The 19,819-nt window shown below is 55.7% G+C and overlaps 1 protein-coding gene across 1 annotated transcript; it reads left to right on the top strand.

Moving 5' to 3' along the window:
• Positions 1–11,198: 11,198 nt before the first annotated feature.
• Positions 11,199–17,640, top strand: TLX1 (T cell leukemia homeobox 1). The gene is given in 4 exon segments (XM_025466956.3): positions 11,199–11,682; positions 11,685–12,077; positions 14,199–14,400; positions 16,520–17,640. Coding segments are annotated over 4 exon segments (1,011 nt in total). The 5' UTR covers positions 11,199–11,489; the 3' UTR covers positions 16,743–17,640.
• Positions 17,641–19,819: the final 2,179 nt, after the last annotated feature.

Raw genomic sequence — 19,819 nt, forward strand, 5'->3', positions numbered from 1 at the left:
AAATGCCCCAGACAGATTCAGACAGGTTTGCAGCATTCAGCAAAGTCACTTGTAGCCCAGGGCAGGAACAGTAGGTTACACTTAGTGGTAAGGATGTGCTAGCCTGACCAGATGTAGCCCCAGTTGTAAGGGTGTGAAGGACTGGACAATATGGTAAAGCGTCACACCCATCCTCCAGGCCCTGGGCCTCAGCCTTTCCCCACAGACCAATGAACTTCTCTGAGGCAAAGATGGTCTGTCCTTGGTAGAGAGGTGGGGGCGGAGGGGCGAGGCTCCAGGAGGCCTCTAAAGAGGTTTTGCCAGAGCCCTTCATCCCTCTCCCTGCTCCAAAGGCAAAAGAACCTCCTTCTTCCAGAAGCTGCTGAAAGGTTTCGCTGACTTCAGAGAGATTGAGGAGGAGGCAGGAAGGAGGGAGGGGGCCTCTGAGGTGGGGAAGGTTTTGCTGAGCCTGCAGGCTACCCAGCCCCTCCCTGGTTCCTCATTACTGAGGTCCTTGGGCATGAAATGTCTTTTTATTTGAAGGCCAAGAAGAACCCAGGGCTGCATTAATGACCAGCCTGCACAAGGGCCCAAGGCAGGGGACTGGCTCTCTTGACCTTGAAATCCTGCCTATACTTTTCGGCTTCACTGATGTTCTATTTTTCCAGAATTTGTCTCTACTGCCTTAGCCCTATCCTCTCAATGGGACCTTAAGGAGGCCTCAGGAGGAGGGAAATGAGGAAGGCAAGGAAAAAACTTTCTACTAGTCCTGGGAGCTCATCAACAGTTCTGAGAAACTGAGCAGGGGTTACCAATCGGGAGTTTCAATGACTCCCAGGCAGGTAGGGATGACAGACATTTTACACAAATTTCAATACAATAAGAAGGACAGTAAAGCAGAGATACACCGAATGAACTAGGAAGATTCTGACAGTGGCTTGCTGAAAGAAAAGTCAGAGTTCATTGTGACTATTTTATAAACCAGAATAAATAAATAAATAAATAAATAAATAAATAAATAAATAAATAAGGGCCTGAGAAGTTCATTGATCTGTGCTGATACACATTTACAAAGCAGTGTGGCTGGGACTCCAAACCATGTCTCTGTGACTCCATATCTACAACAACAATAAAAAGGTAAATTTAAAAAAGATTTTATTTATTTATTCATGAGAGACACACAGAGAGAGGCAGAGACATATGGAGGGAGAAGCAGGCTCCCCTCAGATCCCTGGATTAGTGATCATGCTCTGAGCCCAACGACAGACACACTCAACTTCTGTGCCACCCAGGCATCCCAAAAGGTAATTTTTAGAACTTGTGTGCTGTTGGCCAACTGGACTCATGAATTATTCCTGGAGAATGTCAGGAGAGGCAGAAATTTGAGCTAGTTTTTAAGTAGGAGTAGGATGTGTGTGTATGTGTGTGTGGTTGGGGTAGGGGAGAAGTGGGTGCTCTCAGGGCACTGCACTGAGGAGATGGGTGTAAGTGGAAAGGTATGAGAGTATTTGTCTCAGTTGATACAAAATGATGAATGGTAGCCAGGGATTGGCAGAGGGTACTACCAATGAAGCAGTCAATACAAGGCCTTGAATGGCGGGATAAAGGGCTTGAATTTTCCCATAGGCAATGGTGAGTGGTTTCTAAGCCCAAGAAGAATGTGCCTTGCACAGTCCCTTAGAGGGGGAGCGTTGGGCCCCTCCAGCAGCATGAATTCCAAAGAGATGGGAGGGGCACCAGCAGGACTAAACTGTTGCCAAAAACAGAAGTGAAGTGGAGGAAGTAGGGCCTCAGTGAGACTCTGGAATTGAGGGGTGGAAATCGAGGTTGCCTCTTAAGGAGTATGGAGGGAACTCCAAGCCAAGAGGCCCAAAGAGGAGGGTGGGAGCCGAGGGAGCCCCCAACATGGTGGCCATCCTTGCCTCCTCCGCAGCCAGGGCAGCCCCAGGCTCTGCTTTCTGAGCCTCGCGCCTCATTGAGAGGTTATTAATAGGGAGTTTGTCTGGTGTCAGAGCGCAGACATAAACTGCATTAGCATTACCCCATAATCTTATTTAGTAAACGCTCATGCCGCTCCGTCTCCTGTAATTGCATTGGGAAGATGCAATATTTATGAAAGGGGAGAGGGGGATGTCACTGCTCATCTCAGTGCTGCAGTAAAAGTCCCGGGAAATATCATGAGGGCTGCCATGGCCAGGCCCTGGGCCTGAGAGAGCGGGGCCACGTTGGCGCCTAGCGCTCTCAGGGTGACCCCCTGGGCCTGCCCCAGACCCTGCCCCCACCATGTCTCTGGAACCTGGGGTATCAGGGCAGGGGGGTGGGGTGGGGGCACCAGCCACTGCGTCTCTTGGTGTTACTCCTTCAAGGGGTCCTGGTCCCTGCCCTATGCACTGAGCCCTGCTGGTGGGCAAGAGGCTCCCAAGCCCCTATTTGCATTTCTAGGGTACCTTGTCTTGATTGCATAACCTGAGTGGTTTGGCAGAGCTCAGTGGTCAGCAGCAGAGGGCAACAGCCGGCAGGAAGTCTGAGGGTCAGAGGTGCTGGCTGGGGCAAGGTCTCAGTAGCAGTGCCGACCACTGGATGGCCAGAGCCCTGGGCTCTCCAGGTGGTGGTCCTCTTCCACCCTCCTAGGATCCATGGCTCGGTCCCCTAGGGCACCCCCCTAACACATACACACTGTGGGCCAGTCCCATGTGTCCTGCTTCTGGGTGGAGAAGGCAAGGATGTGAACGTGCCCCACGGTCCCAGAAGCATAGCTCTGTGCCCACCCTCCTGAGAGCCTTGGTCTTCACAGTTCTTGGGTGGAGATCACCAGGCAAGGAGATGTCACTGGTGCTGAGAGCACCTGTGAGTGAGTGTCAGTGCTGAAGGGCCAGCTGGGACTCTGGTGTGCTCCCAGGCACTTGCAGTGTAGAGCAGGACAGACATACAGACATGCTACCTACCTCAGCGACTGGAAGGCCACCTTGGACAGAGGAGTTATTTCCCAGCCACATGTCAGGGAGCTTTCTGTGCTTGAAGCACTATGAGTCAGACCTCAAAAGACTGCTGCCTCAGTGGAGGTGCAGAAGAGGTCAGAGTGGAAGAGCTGAACAAAAAGATACCCGTTTTTGGAAATCATTATCCAGAAAGGTGGGGGCAGGGAGGTGGGGGATGGGCTTAGGAGCCACACTATCCATGGCTGGTGGTGGGGATGCGGGCGGGGTCTTGGGTGAAGCAGCTGTGGAAATCCATTATTTGAAGGCAGGTGCCCCGGGAAGGCATTTCCCAGGGCAGTGCCAGGGGCTCCTCTCTGGCCTTGGGCTTGGTAGGGCCCCCAGAGACAGGAGCATCCCCCATTCATATCTCACTCACACGCAGCCCCACACTCTGCACTTAAGCCTCATTCATACACACCCTCAGCACCCTACTCAGTGCAGAGGGACTCACAGCTCTGGAGGCCCTTATGCAGCCCGCCTCCCTCACTAAGACATCCAACTGGTCTAATTTCCGATGGCCCACTGGCTTCCCTCCCCCTTCGGCCCACACTTCTCAGACTTGGTGGGAAGGGGCACCGGAACCCAAGGCAGATGAGAACCAGAGAGAAGGGTGGGCGGAGGGAGGCCGCGGGCCCTCCTCGTGTCAGCTCCCTTGCCGCTGTCCCATTAATCACAGCGTCGCAGTCCAGTTGGGGATCCCAGGCGCCCCGTGCCACACGCAGCCCGCAGAACAATGGGATTATTTCCGGGGGGAGAGGACGCCTTGGGCAGGGGCTCAGGCGGCGGTGCCTCCTTCCCTCAATTCGTCCCTCGGCACCCACAGAGCGCCTGCGGCGGCCAGGGACCGGTGGCAGAGCGGCCACGGGTGGCGCGCGGGTGGCAGGGCCTGGCCGGTCTAATTCAATTAGCTGGGTCGCCGCCGCCTCGGTGCAACTCTAGGCCCCCTGGGGCTCAGCTTAGGGCAGCTGCTCTTTGTGTGCGGAACCATACATATGGATACAGTCCCTCCCCCCTTAGAAACCCCCACCCCCCAACTTCTGGCACCTGCGGCTCCCCCACCCCCGCCCTCCCGGCCCTCGTCCTCCCCAGAAAAGTTGGGAAACTGTGTGGCTGACTGTGGGCCCACCGTGGCCGGCAGTGTGTGCCTGAAGGGAGGGATGTGTTTTTTAGCTGAGGCGCAGGAAATCAGCGTACCAGGTTTGTAGCTTCTGTACGTACCGCGGGAGGCATGCGGGAAGGAGGCCTTGGTAGCAGCTGCCCTGCCGGGATTGCACACAGGAGTGCATGGTTTTGTGGGCAAGGGTGAATGTGGGTCAGCCTGGGCCTGAGAGAGGGTGCTGGATCTGCTCCAACGCTGGATCTGGAAAGCCTCGGGTGTTGGTTGTGTCTGCCAGGGACCACTTGTGTATATGCGGGGTTGGAGGGGGTGCCATGTGCAGTCAGGACGAGTGTGGAGCACACGACCTCGCCCACAGCCCAGCAGCTGGGGCTCCCAGGCAGAACTCCTTCCCCCTCATCCCCCCACCCATGGAAGACTAGCTCGAGCCAGTTCATTTCAAACCCCAACTCCCACTCATCTCACTTACGCGGAGGGCACTTCCCCAGCCCACCCCGCGCAGCTCTGCGGCAGCCTGGCCCTCTCGGCCAGTTGCGGGCTGAACTGGCCAGCCTGGTTTTCCATCCTCAGTGCAGCGTGGCCCCAGCTCCGCTTGGCAGCTTCTGCCGTGCCTTGAGTGCCCGCAGAAACTTCCAGACCCGCCCAAGCCAAGGTGGCCTAAGCGGGTATGGGTGACCCGAGAACTTCAGGCTTTTCCCCCCACCTCCTGCCAGAGCCCAGGACTGAATTGGGGTTCGGAACCGGGAAGTCACCCGCTCTTCTGTGGCCCAAGTGTATGCTCCCAGATGGCTGGGGAACTGCATCGAGGAGAGAAGTCTGGGTAGGTCTGGCCGCTGAGGGTTTGTGGCCCAGCCGGAAAGCCCCTCTTTCAGCTTGACTGAAATGACAGTGAGAGAACAGCACACCGGCAGAAGTCCGGCCCACGGATCCCCAAGAGCCTGCCAGCCCCCCAATGCAGGGAGTAGGTTCCTAGAAGGTAGTAATGGCCCTCGGAGGCCTGGCCTGCAGCAAGCTAGCTCTCCCTGCTTCTTCTCTCTTCCCTGCACCACAGTTGGGGGGCTGGCTATGGAATGCTCTCTGCCTCCCAAAATTCCTTGAACCAACTTGAACCCCACTTGTCCACTGGGTAGGGCCAAGGATAGAGGCCAGGGATAGGCATGCTGGGGTATGTCTGTGGTCCTGGGTCCTAGGCTGGGGTACTCTACTGGGGTTCTGTGGTGAGACACTAGGTGTCTAGGGAGCCCTTCAGGAGCTTCAGGGGATGGCAAGGCCATAGAGCTCTATCCTCTCCTGCCCAATCTTTCCCTGTTCTGGAATCCTCAGAGAAGACCTAGCATCAAAGATATACTCTGTCAAGGGCACCAGTTCTGGATGGCGGGAACTGAAGGTCTCTAGGCCTCCTTTGGGAGGCAGTTGGTCTGAAAGAGACCTGAGACCCTAGCTCGATGCCCAGAGGTAATGGGGCCGATAGCTTCCTTTATGTCAGAAGCCAAGAAGGGGAGCCTTATGGGACAGGGCTTAGATTTAATGACCCCATTGCTCAAGCAGGCCTTCAATAGGGGAAGTGGGAGGAGAAGAAAGGTGCTGGCTCCTAACCTAGGTGATAGCTGAGGTGTGTCTTACAACAGGAAATGTCTGTCCCCTGACCCTCTGTCTTCAATCTTTTTGGGGTCCTTCCACATTGGAGAGATTCCCTGTCCCTACTACTGTAAGGATTGAGTTGGAGCACCTGGGGCTGGCCCTGGACAGCCCTGAGAAATCACTGAGTTGTGTAGCTGGAGCCAGCCTGACCTGCTTTCTCCCCTCTTCCCCAGCCTAGCTTCCAAGAGTGAACCCCCTCCCACACACCTTGGAAGGGGAGTGCCTTTACTGGGTCTCTAAGTCCTTACCACCAGCTGCACCTGCCCTTCCATTTTCTGCCCCCTCTCCTGAGGCAGGTGAGCAAGGCAAAACTGGCATGTTTGGTATTGGAAATCCAGATCCCAACGGCCTCACCACGAACTGCTTCATGTTATACATCCCCTTACACATTTCTCAGCTTGTTCTACACTTTCCTGCTGCATATCTGTTGGGGATATCCCATCACCCCTTTTCCATACCCACAGTCCTTCATGTGGCCATTGCTCTGACAACTGCACTATGGAAGACACCTCTCCCACAGACACACACACACACACACACACTCACACATCATTACACTCACACTTTCACACAGTAGCTGAAGGATACTCTCAGCCCATCATATGTGCCTGTTACACAGGAACAGTTAGAGAGACACACTCTTAGAGAGATGCAGTTACAGAATGTGTTACACACATTCACTTGGATTCTTACAAAGACAAATCCAGTTGTAAAAACAACCCAGACTCCCTTCCTCACCCTCAACCCCCTTACCGATATGTGTTTTGCTTTCAGTTGAATCCCAACAGCCTCACAATGGTACAAAATAGACATCCAATACATATTTGTTGGGTAAGTTTTAAAAACTATTCCTCAGAGACATGCCCAGTACATCTGCATGGCCACCCTCACTGTCATGCACACTTTCACATCTGGCTTTCCCCTCATGGACACACAGTCCCACAAACACAAAGTAATTAAGTTATCACACACACACACACCCCTAAGCTAAAGGACAACCCCTGGCCCAAGGGGCTCTCCCAGAGGGGGGAGGGAGCCTTGTGGGATCCAAAGAGGCTGCCCTCTGTGGCTGAGCCCTCCCCGCTCTCCTCCCCCAGCCCCAGTCTCAGCCCCAGCTGCTCCTCTTTTAATTGGAGGCACTTCTTTATTCTGCAGGCTAGGAGAGTGGATGGTGCTTGGGGAGGAGGTGGTTACCAGGTGGCTTTAGGGCTGGAACTCACCTAGTCGTGTGCATGTGCACAAGATACTCCTACAAAGCAAAGGCCACATCTACCAAGTTTGGTATTGAGAAATCAGCTTGTAATGAATGGAGTCAGAAAAACAGCATTTTGAGTCCAGTCCCTGTCCCTTCCCAGCTTTCAGTGCCTCAGTTTTCTCATCTGTGAAATGGAGATAACATCACAGAGTTACCAGTGGATAAAGCGAGATAATCACTGTGATGGAAGGTGCCTAGGACATCACCGTGCTTTGTCCTTCTGCCTACTTTTCCTCCTCTACTCCTTCCTAACAAGGGTACTCTGTGAGGTGGGCAGAAACACTGTGCCAACACAAAAGCTGTCCCAAAGGTAAGCTCCATGGGAATCTTCTCCTCGGTTCAGAAAACTCTCCAACCTGCAGCAGCACTCAGTGCTCCAGTAACACTGCTTCTGGGAAGCAGGGAGGGGAGGGGGAAAGTCAGTGACTCCTGACCCTCTTGTCTCAACTTCATAGGAAGAGAAGGGGACTGAAAGGTACCCCTGGCCCTCAGCAACTACCCCATTGGAAAACAAAGGTCGAGGTGAAGTTGGACACAAAGAACCCCATCCTGGGGGAGGCCAGCAACTCAGAACTGGATTGGAAGAAAAGTCAACCCTGATAAGGAGGAGCGGTGGGGGCAGAGTGGGGTATGGAAGAGATGGGTGAGGGGAATGGATGTAAGGGCAGGAGAAAGTCAGGAGGTCCCTGGGTTGCAGGATATTGATGAGAAGAGCATCCTGACAGTCTTAATGGGCCACTAGGCAGCTGTGGCCTTTGCCAACCCTGGGCTGGCTGGGCAGCAAGGGTGAGATCTCCTGCTGGGGACCCTGACCAACTGATGCCAGATCTGAGGCATTCAAGAGGTGAGTAAGGCAGGGATGCCCAAATGGATGGAACAGGCAAGATCAGAAAGACTGAGGTAGGGGCTGGGAAGTTTCATCCAGAGGAGGAGGGAGGGAGGAATGGGGAGAGTGTTAGGACCACTCAGGAGGCTGCCTGCATGGGCCAGAGAGTGGCAAAGGGAAATTGTTCTAAGGATAACCTAGAAAGGCAGGGTTTTAATTGCAGCAGGCAAAACTGTAGTTAATCATGAAAAGGAGCAGGGCTACTGAGGTCCAGTCTCAAAGGAAGTGGAAGTACCCCTCTCCATGCTTCTCAGTCTCATACAGGGAAAGGAGTTCAGGTTTTGAGAATCCAGATCAATCTTCTATCTGTGGAAATTTGGGCAAGTTTGTTCATCTTACCAAGTCTCAGTTTTTGTTTTTTTCTTTTTTAAAATGAATATAAGGGCAGCCCTGGATGGCCCAGCGGTTTGGCACCTGCCTTTGGCTCAGGGCGTGATCCTGGAGACCTGGGATCGAGTCCCGCGTCTGGCTCCCTGCATGGAGCCTGCTTCTCCCTCTGCCTGTGTCTCTGCCTCTCTGTGTGTGTGTCTCTCATGAATGAATACATAAAATTTAAAAGAAAATAAAATAAAATGAATATGATTCATATACCATAACATTCTCTTTAAATCATACAATTCAGTGGTTTTTAATATATTCATAAAGTTGTACAACCATTACCACCATCTAATTCCAGAATATTCCAAATATTCATCATTCCAAGTAGAAACTTTGTATCCATTTGCAGACACTTCCTACACTTCCTCTTCCAACCCCTGGCAACCACTAATCTACTTTCTACCTTCATGGATTTGCCTATTCTGAATGGTTCATATAAATGCAGTCATATGGCCTTTTGTGACTGGCTTCTGTCACTTAGCATAATGTTTTCTAGGTTCTTCCTGTTGTAGCAGGAACCAGGACTTCCTTTTTATTCTTTTTTTATGAATAATATTCCATTTTATGGTTTTACCACATTTTATTTATCCATTCATCAGATGTGAATATTTGAGTTGTTCCCACTTTTTGGCCATTATAAATAACATCACTATGAACATTCATTCAAATTTCTTTCTTTTTTTTTTTTTTTTTTATTTATGATAGTCACACAGAGAGAGAGAGAGAGGCAGAGACACAGGCAGAGGGAGAAGCAGGCTCCATGCCGGGAGCCCGACGTGGGATTCGATCCCGGGTCTCCAGGATCACGCCCTGGGCCAAAGGCAGGCGCCAAACCGCTGCGCCACCCAGGGATCCTTCATTCAAATTTCTTATTTACAAATTGGAGATGTTGCCATTAACTTCACAGAGTTGTGAGTCTTAAATGAGATCAGTGTGGCATGGTGCCTGGCGCATAGTAGTTTCTCAGTAAAACACTTATATTTATCTCTGCTTTAGTTCCCCCAAGATAAGAGACAGGAAAGAGACAAATTCAGGCTCAAACAGCTTTTGAAGAAAGCTATGGAATCTCCAGGGTAGAGGTGTAGAACCTGAATTGGGTGGATGGAGAGGAGCAAACTGGCAAGACAGTAGAGCTCTCTCCTGTTTCTGCTTAGTGTTTACAAACCACCACCTACTTCACATCTGGCCTTGCTTTGAGTGGGCTTTTGTCCTCCTGCCTGGAGCCCAGACAAGGTTTTCCCCATATAGATGTGCTTCCAACAAGCAGCCAGGTTTCCAGGCTAACCCATAAAAGCAAGTCCAATCCAGCTCCTCCATCTTGATCAAATCGAGGTGACTTAGCCTTTCTGAAATTTGGCCTTCTTACATCTATAAAATAAGACTAATACTCATCTTGAAGAGTTGGTGAAGCTCCTAGTGTTCTCCATAACACTTATCACCATCTGACTTACTGCATTTGGTTTTTTGCTTATTGTCTGACCCCTCCTATGGAATGTAAACTCCATGAGGGCAGGACCTTTGTTTTGTTTACTGCTGTTTTCCCAATGCCAAGAACAATGCCTGACATGTAGTAGGTATTCAATAAATATTTGTTGAATAAGGAGGTTCATTCATTCATTTTTCACTGAGGATGGGTATATCCTATGGTTTGGGGCTGTACTCCACAGCAAGGAAACTGAGATGAGTAAGCCATTCCCTGCTTCCAAGGAGATCTCTTCAAGTGGAAATAACAGACATGACAAATAGACAATAATGAGACCTGGAGAGTAGAATGGAAAATTTCACATTCTAGCATCTTGCCTGATAGCGACAGTCCCTCCTTGAACATCTGTTGAATCTAATATAGACCAGAAATAGATCCCAAGTGATCCAATCTGCACCCTTCCCAGAGCTTGGCTCCTGTGAGGGAGCAGACCTTTCCCTAATGAAGAGGGGAAAGAAAAGAAGCAGAAGAAGGGAGTTTCCTCCTCCTCTCCTGGGCTCTAAGCCAGTCAGCCAAAGACAAAACTTTAAAAGGTCTCAATTTGTCTGGAAGCAAGCACTTCCCTGATCTTAGTCCCACCAACCTCAGCCCCTACTGCCTTAAGTCCCTAGGCCTCCCTCCCAGGATTCCAAAAGTCAGAAAATAACTCCTTCTCCTCACCACAGTCCAAAGGTTTCTTGCTTGGAATAGCCAGCCCAGGGCTAGTTGCTAGGTGAAAGCAATCTAATTGAATTAATTCACATACAGTAGGAACTGCTTCTCCAGGCATCTGTTTATTTTAAAGGAACGGTGGTATCTTGAGGCATGGGCACCCTAGCAGCAGGCCCAAGCCAACTCCCTGGACCTGTGGCTGCCTCTCAGGAAGTCTTCCTTTCCTCAGTTTCTCTAAATAGGCTGAGTTGGAGTGGTTGTTGATTTCTTTCAACAACATATAGCCAGTTATACATAGGCTTGTGTTTTTAAAAAGGACAAGCCTGAACTCACCTTCCTGCCTCAGGGGCCTGGGCTCCATACCTGGGGAGTAGACAGTCTTCTACTTTCTAACAGGCCAGATTTGAAGTTTGGAATAAATCCTCTTGTTGAAGGACAGACGCTTCCCAGCTGAGCCCTTGGGGAGATTCTCCAGTAGCGCAGGGACACCCTTCCCCAGAGGCCTAGTAAGCCGGACCCCTATGGCCCAATTCAGAGTTAGGAGAGACTCCTGCCAGGCTGGGAAGAGGGCTCTGTCCTCCACCTCCTTGGGTCCGTCTGTTTATGGTTCTCTGGGAATGGCCGCCTCCTGTTCTTTTTCTGCTCTTACGTCTCTGAATCCCTTCTTCTCTCTCTTCCCGAACTACTTCTCCGAGCCTCAGTCTCGGTCCCTCGGTCTCTGGCTCCTGCATCAGTCTCGGCTCCCGGCCTCCCTCTCCCCCTCTCCGCCCCTCCCCCGCGCTGTCATTCACCCCGCTCCTCTCCACGCACAGCCAATGGAGAGACCCGGCCGAAACGGCTAGGCTCGCTCGCACCGGGCTTTTTCGCCCTGTGATTGATGTCCCAGAGTCAACATCTAGCTAGCAGCGGGAGAGGGGAAGGAGCAGCCGGAGAGGGGAAGAATACGGCGCCCCCTCTCTCTTCCCCTCCCCCCTACTTTAGCCCTCCGCGCACTTCGCCTCCAAGTCTCCGCACAGCCAGGAACCGCCGCCGCCTCCGCGCCCCTGCGCTCTGCCCACCGAGCCAAACACAGCAAACGCCGCCGCCCAGGCCCCCCCGCGGGGCCGGGGCCGGGGGCCAGCATGGAGCACCTGGGTCCGCACCATCTCCACCCGGGCCACGCGGAGCCCATCAGCTTCGGCATCGACCAGATCCTCAACAGCCCGGACCAAGGCGGCTGCATGGGGCCCGCCTCGCGCCTCCAGGACGGAGAATACGGCCTTGGCTGTTTGGTTGGAGGCGCCTACGCTTACGGCGGCGGGGGCCCCGCGGCCGGGGCGGGGGCGGGGGCGCGGGGGCCTACGGTGCCGGCGGTCCAAGCGGCCCTGGTGGCCCGGCGAGCGGCGGCGGCGGCGGCGCCTGCAGCATGGGCCCGCTGGCTGGCTCCTACAACGTGAACATGGCCTTGGCGGGAGGCCCCGGTCCCGGCGGCGGCGGTGGCGGCGGCGGGGGCGGCGGCGGCGGCGGCGGGGGGGCCCTGAGCGCTGCGGGGGTGATCCGGGTGCCCGCGCATAGGCCGCTTGCTGGAGCGGTGGCCCACCCTCAGCCTCTGGCTACCGGCTTGCCCACCGTGCCCTCCGTGCCTGCGGTGCCAGGTGTCAACAACCTCACCGGCCTCACCTTCCCCTGGATGGAGAGTAACCGCAGATACACAAAGGACAGGTTCACAGGTGAGTCCGGCCCGCGCGCGCCCCGCCTGGCCGCGGCCCGGGCTCTGCGCTACCTTTCCCCGGCCGGCGGCTCCCCGCGGCCCCTCTGCGCACCAGGCTGCCCGGCTTCTCTTGGTACTTCCCCCAGGCGCAGCCGCCCGCCACCTTTCCACGCTCGCGGAATCGCCACGCTCGAAGAGTTCTCCCAGTCTGGGCCCCTCTCGGTCTCTCCCGCAGGACCCCCACTCTGAGAAGCGCTCCCAGGTCCCCTCTCGGAGTCCCTGGGCTCAGTCAGGCGGAGGGAAGGGGGGTGTAGCTTCGAGACTACCTTTCGCCCGCATTTGGGGCTCGGGAATCTTGGAGAAAGGGGCGCAGCGTGAACAAACTGTTTCTTCCGTCCCGGCCAACGCTCTCTGGCCGAGGCGGGGAGCCCCAGAGTCAGGCGCAAGGAAAGAACAGGTTCCCCACCTCTCGTTCCCTACGCGCGCGCACATACACACACACACACACCACTTGGCGCTCCGGAGGTCCAGCGCCCGCTGCGCTTGCCCGCCCGGCAGAGGCCGGAGCCTGAGTCCAACAGCAGGGCTGACGGGCCGGTCTTCCCGGACTGCGGGCTTCGTCCGGCTCGGTGGCAGCGTGAGGCTGAGCCTCCTGCTTCGTTTTCGTTCGGTCCCGGCATGGCGTCCTCCCCTCTGGGCCCAGCCCGGTTCCCTCCAGTGTGAATAATGCACCCGCCCGGCCCGCGATCGATCGGCGGCCGAAGGACAACTCCTGGGACGATTACGCACTCAGCGCGGCCGGCTGCCGCCCTCCTCGCTGCCAGCTCCGCGCCTTCCTCCGCTCGCCCCGGCTCCCTCCGCTCCCGCTTCCGCTCTCGGCGCTCAGCTCTGGCTCACGCGCGCGCCCTTTCCTCCGGCCTCACTTCCCGCTGCCCCTTAGCATTCCTGGGATCCGAGGCTACGATCCTCGATCCTCGATCCTCCTGCCGAGCCCAGCTCCCAAGCCGGTTGGGAAGTAGCCACGAGCTATGCCTGGGTTCCTGGCCCGGCCTCAGAGAGAGGAGGCACGGGCCGCTGCCGTTGGCGACGTGACTCCCATGGGGCTCGGGATCCAGGGCCCAGGGGTGGAAAGGAGACAGGCAGCTTAGAGCTACACCCTCAGCTAGGAGACCTCAAGGCACCCCAGGCCCCCTGCTCCTGTTACCGCCTTGCAGCCCTGGCTCCAGGCTGGGTCTGTGGCAAAGGTGGGAGTGAGTGGGGTGCGGTGCAGCGGAGGCAATACAGCCGGTCTGCTGCGGGCCTCCAGGAAGGACGGACCTAAGGTACTCAAGGGATCCCAGTGCCCCAACCCAAGTCCTCTCAGGCCTGGGGAGGCAGAGCCTGCTGCCCTTTCTACTCCCCCCACCCAGGCCAGGACAGCCTTGAAGGGCTCTCTCTAATCGAACCCTCCAACGAGAATCTACTGCTCTTGGGTCTCTACAGAGGGCCTACCTGGGGAGCCACAGCCCACCCTAATCTTGCTTCAGGCCTGAAGGAGGTTCTCAGGAAGTGAATCGCTGTCACCCTGTGCTGCTTTGTGTTGCCCTGTGTCCTGTTTGTGTCTGCCCCTGTGCCTGTTGTGTCGGATGGGATGTATAGATCTGTAACTTGCCCCTGTGGTATGTGATGTGTCTGTGTATGCTGCTGTGTGGTGGTCGCTCAGGTCAAGACCCGAGCACCCCCCCTCCCCTTGACCAAGCACAGCCTCTGGCTGCTGGGCAGCTTCACTGAGGCTGGAGGCCTGGGGCTGTGGGGGACTGTGACCTTTAGCTCGCCTCAACCGTGCCCCTCAAGGAGACTGGGGCGGCGACTGCGCCGGTTCAGGCTGGGCACTTGGGAGCCCCGGGCTAGAGAGGCCTCCGTGGCGGCGGCGGCGGCGGCGTCGGCCTGGCGGGCGGGAGGGGGCCGTTTCCCGCCGCGGGCTTGGAGCCGAGGGCTGACGGGAGGATCGCCGCCCCGCTCCTGGGGTCTAGCCGCTGCGCTCGCTGATCGCGGGGAGTCGGGCCTGGGACGCCTCCTGACGCTCTGCCGCTTGCCTCTGCCGTCTGTCTGTCTCCCGCTCCAGTGGCCCTCTCACCCTTCACTGTAACACGCCGTATAGGTCACCCCTATCAGAACCGGACGCCCCCCAAGAAGAAGAAGCCGCGCACGTCCTTCACGCGCCTGCAGATCTGCGAGCTGGAGAAGCGCTTCCACCGCCAGAAGTACCTGGCTTCGGCCGAGCGCGCCGCCCTGGCCAAGGCGCTCAAAATGACCGACGCTCAGGTCAAAACCTGGTTCCAGAACCGGCGGACGAAGTGGAGGTGAGCGCGCTGGGCGGGCGGCTCTCTGCCCCGGGGTCCCTGCTGGGGCGGTCGCACCCCGTTTGCTCGCCGGCTTCCGATCGGCCCCTCTAGGCTCGCCGGCGCCCGGGGTGGGGCTGGAGAGCCCTGGCTCTGTTTTACCGGAGGCTTCTTGGCTATCTGGCCGACACGCTCAGTGCGGGTGTAGACGCGGCCGGTCGCCGCCGCTGCTGGGGGAGACAGCGGGGCCAGAGCTCAGTCCATGCAGTCTGCGCTTTGCAGACCAGCGAGTCCTGAGGGACTTTTTGTTTGCGCAAACTCGCGCTTTCAAAGATGCCTCTTCCCCCGAGGCCGGAGGCCCGATGGCCCGCGCCTTGTTTCTGCGCCTCAGCCGGGGCTCCAGGCGGAGCGGCCAGGCCCCAGACCCGGGCCCTGCTGACTCCCTCCTCCCCCGGCTCTCCGCCCGCCCTCACGCAGCGGGTCCCCCACCCTGGAAGAGGAAAATCAATCCGCGCCGGCTGCGGAGGGGTTTTGGAGAGTCCCACTGAAAGAGGGATCAATTAGGAGCAGATGGGTGTGCGTGAGACACACACATTTACCCTTCTCCCGTCACACACCCACAACCACACTACCCGCCCCCCCACACCTCTGTCTCTCTCTCAACGCGGCCCACACTCCTTGCCAGACTCAATCGCCGCGTACCGGCGCCTTCTCCAGTTGCGCCCACTTGCACCCCTGTACCCTCGCGCACAGCGGCCCGCATACTCCGTTCCACAGGCGCGAGAAGTTTCTCGCCAGCTCAGGCCTCAGGGCGGAGAGCGCAGGAGAGTCTCGGCGAAGTCCGCGGCTCTGGGCCCAGCCGGCCTAGCGCTGGAGGAAGGAATCGGGAGTTGTCTCTTTTTTTGAATGAAGGCGAGGAATCTGCCGGGGATTCCGACGTTGTGGCCACAAAGGAAGCCACTGCCCCACGACTCTGCCCACCCCCCTGCTCTCCTGGGGAAGACAGGGGGGTCATGGCTTCAGACCTCTGGAAGGCTAGTTAAAGAGGTGTAGCAAGGGCTAGCTGAATAGGGGTGCGGCCACTACTGTTCCCAAGCCCCCCACCCCACCCCAGGCTGCAGCCTCAGCCAGGAGAGGGAGAAGGCAAGCCCCTGGAAGAGGGGCTGAGAGAGGGGAGGGGGCAAAGATAAATAGCTCACCCCAAGGAGAAAAGGAAAACACAGGCAGCCTGAAGAAGTCTTAGGATAATAAAGGAAAGCAATGGATCATTAAGCCTCATTTTCGTTTTAAACAAATTCTCCTAATTCTGAGAGAACGAAAGAAGTGGGGGTGAGAGAAAAAAGGAGATCCAGGCACAAAGCCTAAAAGGAAGAGAACCAGTCCGGCCGTTTGAAATGCAGGAAAGAGGGTTAGGACGACAGTCAGACTCGCGGAGCAAAAGGCAAGAAGGGGCGGCGGGAAAGAGGCCGGCGGCCACCGCTGGGAGAGGCCCTCGCCGGCTTCGCGCGGCTTCATCGATCGCCTACAAATTGCTTCTGGAGGCCCCCGGGACTCCCATTAGGTCTGTCCACCTTAGAGACAGACGTTTGATCTCAGTTGACGGGGTGGAGGGGAGGCTTTAAATGGAATGAGTGAGTCATCGCCTCCCCGCACCGCTTCGGAGGAAGGCGGCTGGTCCGGCGGGAGTCCCGGCCGGGCGCGGGGCGCGGGGCTCGGGGCAGGAGGTAGGAAGCCTGCCACAGGCTCACAGAGGAAAGGGGGAGCCGAGAGGTCAGGCCAAGCAGCTCCTAATCCACCGCCCCCGCCGTCTCTGCCCTGGGCTGGTGGGGAGGGTGGTGCGCCGTAGGCTTGGGACAGCGCAGCTCGGGAGGGGAGAGATGCCATCCTCCCCTGGGAAGGGGAGGCTAGTGGGAAGGGGGGGACCAGATGCTTGGGCCTAGCAGCAGATTGTCCCACTGGGTACCTGCGCTCCTTTGACTTTTGGGGTTTCCAGTCTGTTGGAGTCAGGACCCTCCAGATAAGGGTGTGTGTTAAAAGGGCCCAAGCTGGAGCTGGGGAGGGCTGTGAAGGGAGCAGTGCAAGTCCAGGCTATCTCCCCGGAGCGCACCGAAGCATCGGTAACGGCTTATCCCCGGTGCAGGCGGCAGACCGCGGAGGAGCGTGAGGCTGAGAGGCAGCAGGCAAACCGCATTCTCCTGCAGCTGCAGCAAGAGGCCTTCCAGAAGAGTCTGGCGCAGCCGTTGCCCGCCGACCCACTGTGCGTGCACAACTCTTCACTCTTCGCCCTGCAGAACCTGCAGCCGTGGTCTGACGACTCCACCAAGATCACCAGCGTCACATCCGTGGCGTCGGCCTGCGAGTGAGCCTGCCTGCTACGCCGGCGAAAGCCAGCGTCCAGCTGTGGGGTGGCGGAGGCTGAGAGCCAGGACTTTCCGTCCACCCTCCGGCTTCAGACTGCACGCGGGAGGGGGACGCGGGGCACCCCTCCACACGGGCCTGTGCTCCTGCCCACGCTGTTTTCTCTTCGGTGGAAAAAAAAAAAAAGAGCGCGGGAGGGAAACAGGGACACAGGACCTCCTTCCAGACACCTAAGTGGTCCCGTGCCCTCTGGAACTGTTCAGAGTCCTCTCAGTTTGCGTCTATTTTATTTTATTCTGATTTTTAACGTGGGACTGAGAGGCAGAGGAGGTGGGGGAAGAAGAGCTTCTGGGGTCTTCAGAAGACAGCATGGGCTGTCATTTGAAATTGCTCTGGGGAGACCCCCACTGTATTCCACTCTCCATCACACACGCACCCAAAGTACCACCCAGAGGTGATGTTACTGTCCCTTGTGGTGTCACCCAGAGTCAAACACAGAGGACCTATGGCCAAGTGTCACGCACACATAGGGCCATAGCCTTCACACCCTTGATTCTCACTATCAGGCATAAGCTAGTGGTGACCCAGCTTCATTGTGAACAGCATGGCACTTCTCACAAACACAAGGCTACGGCCGCACTGTGACACACTATCCCACACACAACAGCACCACAACCTGCCAGGCCCCCATCACACATCCTAGCTGCACCCAGGTACGCGCAGGCAGGTTTTCACACAAACTCAGCCTTTTTCTCCAGATCCTGTTCATAGGGGAGTTTAAGTTATGCACTTATAAGGTGTTTTCTGTGTAACCATTTTATAAAGTGCTTGTGTAATTTATGTGAAAAAAAAATAAAACCCTCCGGATCCGGAGCCAGGGCTGCCTGCGCCTTGCTGAGCCCAGCACATTGTAGCTACTTGGGTTTGGTGTGAAATGGTGCTGCTGGGGCAGCTGCTGTGTCTGAGCATGAGGGACATCTGGGGGCCAGAATCTGCAGGCTCTGGAGAGAGGGAAGGAGGGGGACAGAGAAGGCAGACTTGAGGAAAGGAAGGAGTGCCAGGCTCTCCTGGGATGGCTAATGCTCAAGAGAATATACTGTCTTTGGGTACAAGGGTTGTGGGTGTGCATTGTGTGTGTGTTGGTGTGGACTATCAGGATGATACTGATAATGAATGTAATAGTGTTTAAATGTGTCACTGTGTTTGCAATTATTGTGAGTGCTGGTTTCTGCTTAAGTTGCAAATCGAAACTATCATTGTACGCATGAACTTGCAGCAGTGTGTGTAACGTGTGTGAATGCAACTGTGTCTTTTTAGGTTATTGTGATCATCCACCCGTATATGTGACTGTATGAATCATGTGTTAATGTGTTAATTCATTGCTCCTCCAAATCTATTTTTGTGTTAAATGCGTGAGTGTTTGTAATTGTGAATCATCTGTAATTGTATGAATATAACTGTGTGTGATATGTAATCATGTGTGACATGTAATCATATATAAGATGTGTGTTTTACTGCATATATGTGTGACAGTATGTAATGGGGGAGTGCATTAGGGGGGAGTGTGGATCATTGTGGGTGACTCTTCCTGCAGGTGAGTGTGTGTGGTTGTGACTGCGTGGATGTAAATGTGTAATACTGGTGTGGGGGGAGGGTCTAAAGCAGGGTGTGCAGATACACTGGAGGGAGGGTATCAACATCTGCTAGGGATTCTGGGGTTCTAGGCCCTTAGCCTGCAAGCCACACAGGTTGGAGCACAGTAAGTCAGTATGTGGGCCAGGATCCTCTGTGGTGCTCTGAGTAGGACTTCCCACTCGGAGCACTAGTCTAACCTAGGAGAGATCTGAATGAGTGACTTCCTAGGGACCTTCAGGGAAGCCCCAGACCACTCCAGCCAGGAGAGCAGCCACAGTATACAACATTCCCTATAACATCTAGTCCCCCACCTACTAGATGAATCTCAGGTACACAAAACTGACTTGGGCCTGCTTTTCTGGAAGAAGCTAGGTTGTGGAGGGTCTGGGGACATGCCATCCTGGGGTAATAAAGTGGTGGGGGATAGGAGGCTCTTTGGGATGGGAGAGTGAGAGAACTTTGTGACTAGAAACTAGAAGTGAGTGGGTGTGGGTCTTGTTCAGGTATACAGAGCTGTGTGTACCCAGAGGGGTTGGAGGAATCACAGAAACTATCAGAGACACTGTCCTTAATCCCTGCCCAGGCTGCCATCCTGGACCTGCCATACCACAACCACAGGGGGACAAAGCACAGCAACCTCCTACCCTAGGAGGCCCAAGGGGAAATTTGACTAGGAGAGGCAGTGCTCATCCATCCCTCATTCTTGGCCCCCTTGGAGCCTGATTTCAGGAGAAGAGGATTCTGTATCCAAAGGACTAAGCCTGGCCCTCCTGCTCCTGCCTCCCAGGTCCACCAGGTCACCAGGCAGGGCCCCGACAAGCCGTGTTGGTTGTGGGGAGAAAGTTCTAGCCACAATACTGGGTCTGCAAGCCGGCTTCCAGCCCGCACCAGTCGAAACACCCAGTACCTGGCTGGAAGAGATCCGGAAATGGCCTCCTGGAACCACCGAATTCGTTTCCCTTTGCCTGGGCAGGTCTAGATGATCCCTCCTCTCCAGCAAGGACTGAAGCCGCCTGCGCCTGGCCCACACTTTCTCTGCGTGATGCCATATCTTCCTCATTTGTGTCTTTAAGACGCACCTTTAGTGCCTCCCAGCTGTAAGATTCCAGAGTCTCTGAAGCTGAGACTGGAGCCTTCCTCCCACCTCTCAATCCCCAGGATCCCTGGAGAGGCTGCTGGCGGGAGGCTGCTGGATATTTTCTGGCTATCGCCTGTCCAGATGAGGAGCAGAGGCAGGAGTGCAGCATAGCTGCACCGCACAAAAACCACCCTCAAGCCCCCTCCAAAGTCCAGGCTTTGCCCCCAACTCCTCCTCCCCTCTTAAGAGACAAACTGAGCAAAATTAGATATCATACACCCCTCCTCATAATACCTCCTACCTCCTAGATCTTCACAAACAGCTAGGGTTCACAGGAGCACAGGGGCGAATGCCCCCTTCTGCCCCACT

Source organism: Canis lupus, chromosome 28 (genome assembly GCF_003254725.2).
Source record: "Canis lupus dingo isolate Sandy chromosome 28, ASM325472v2, whole genome shotgun sequence".
In the NCBI taxonomy this organism is placed as follows: Eukaryota; Metazoa; Chordata; class Mammalia; order Carnivora; family Canidae; genus Canis; species Canis lupus.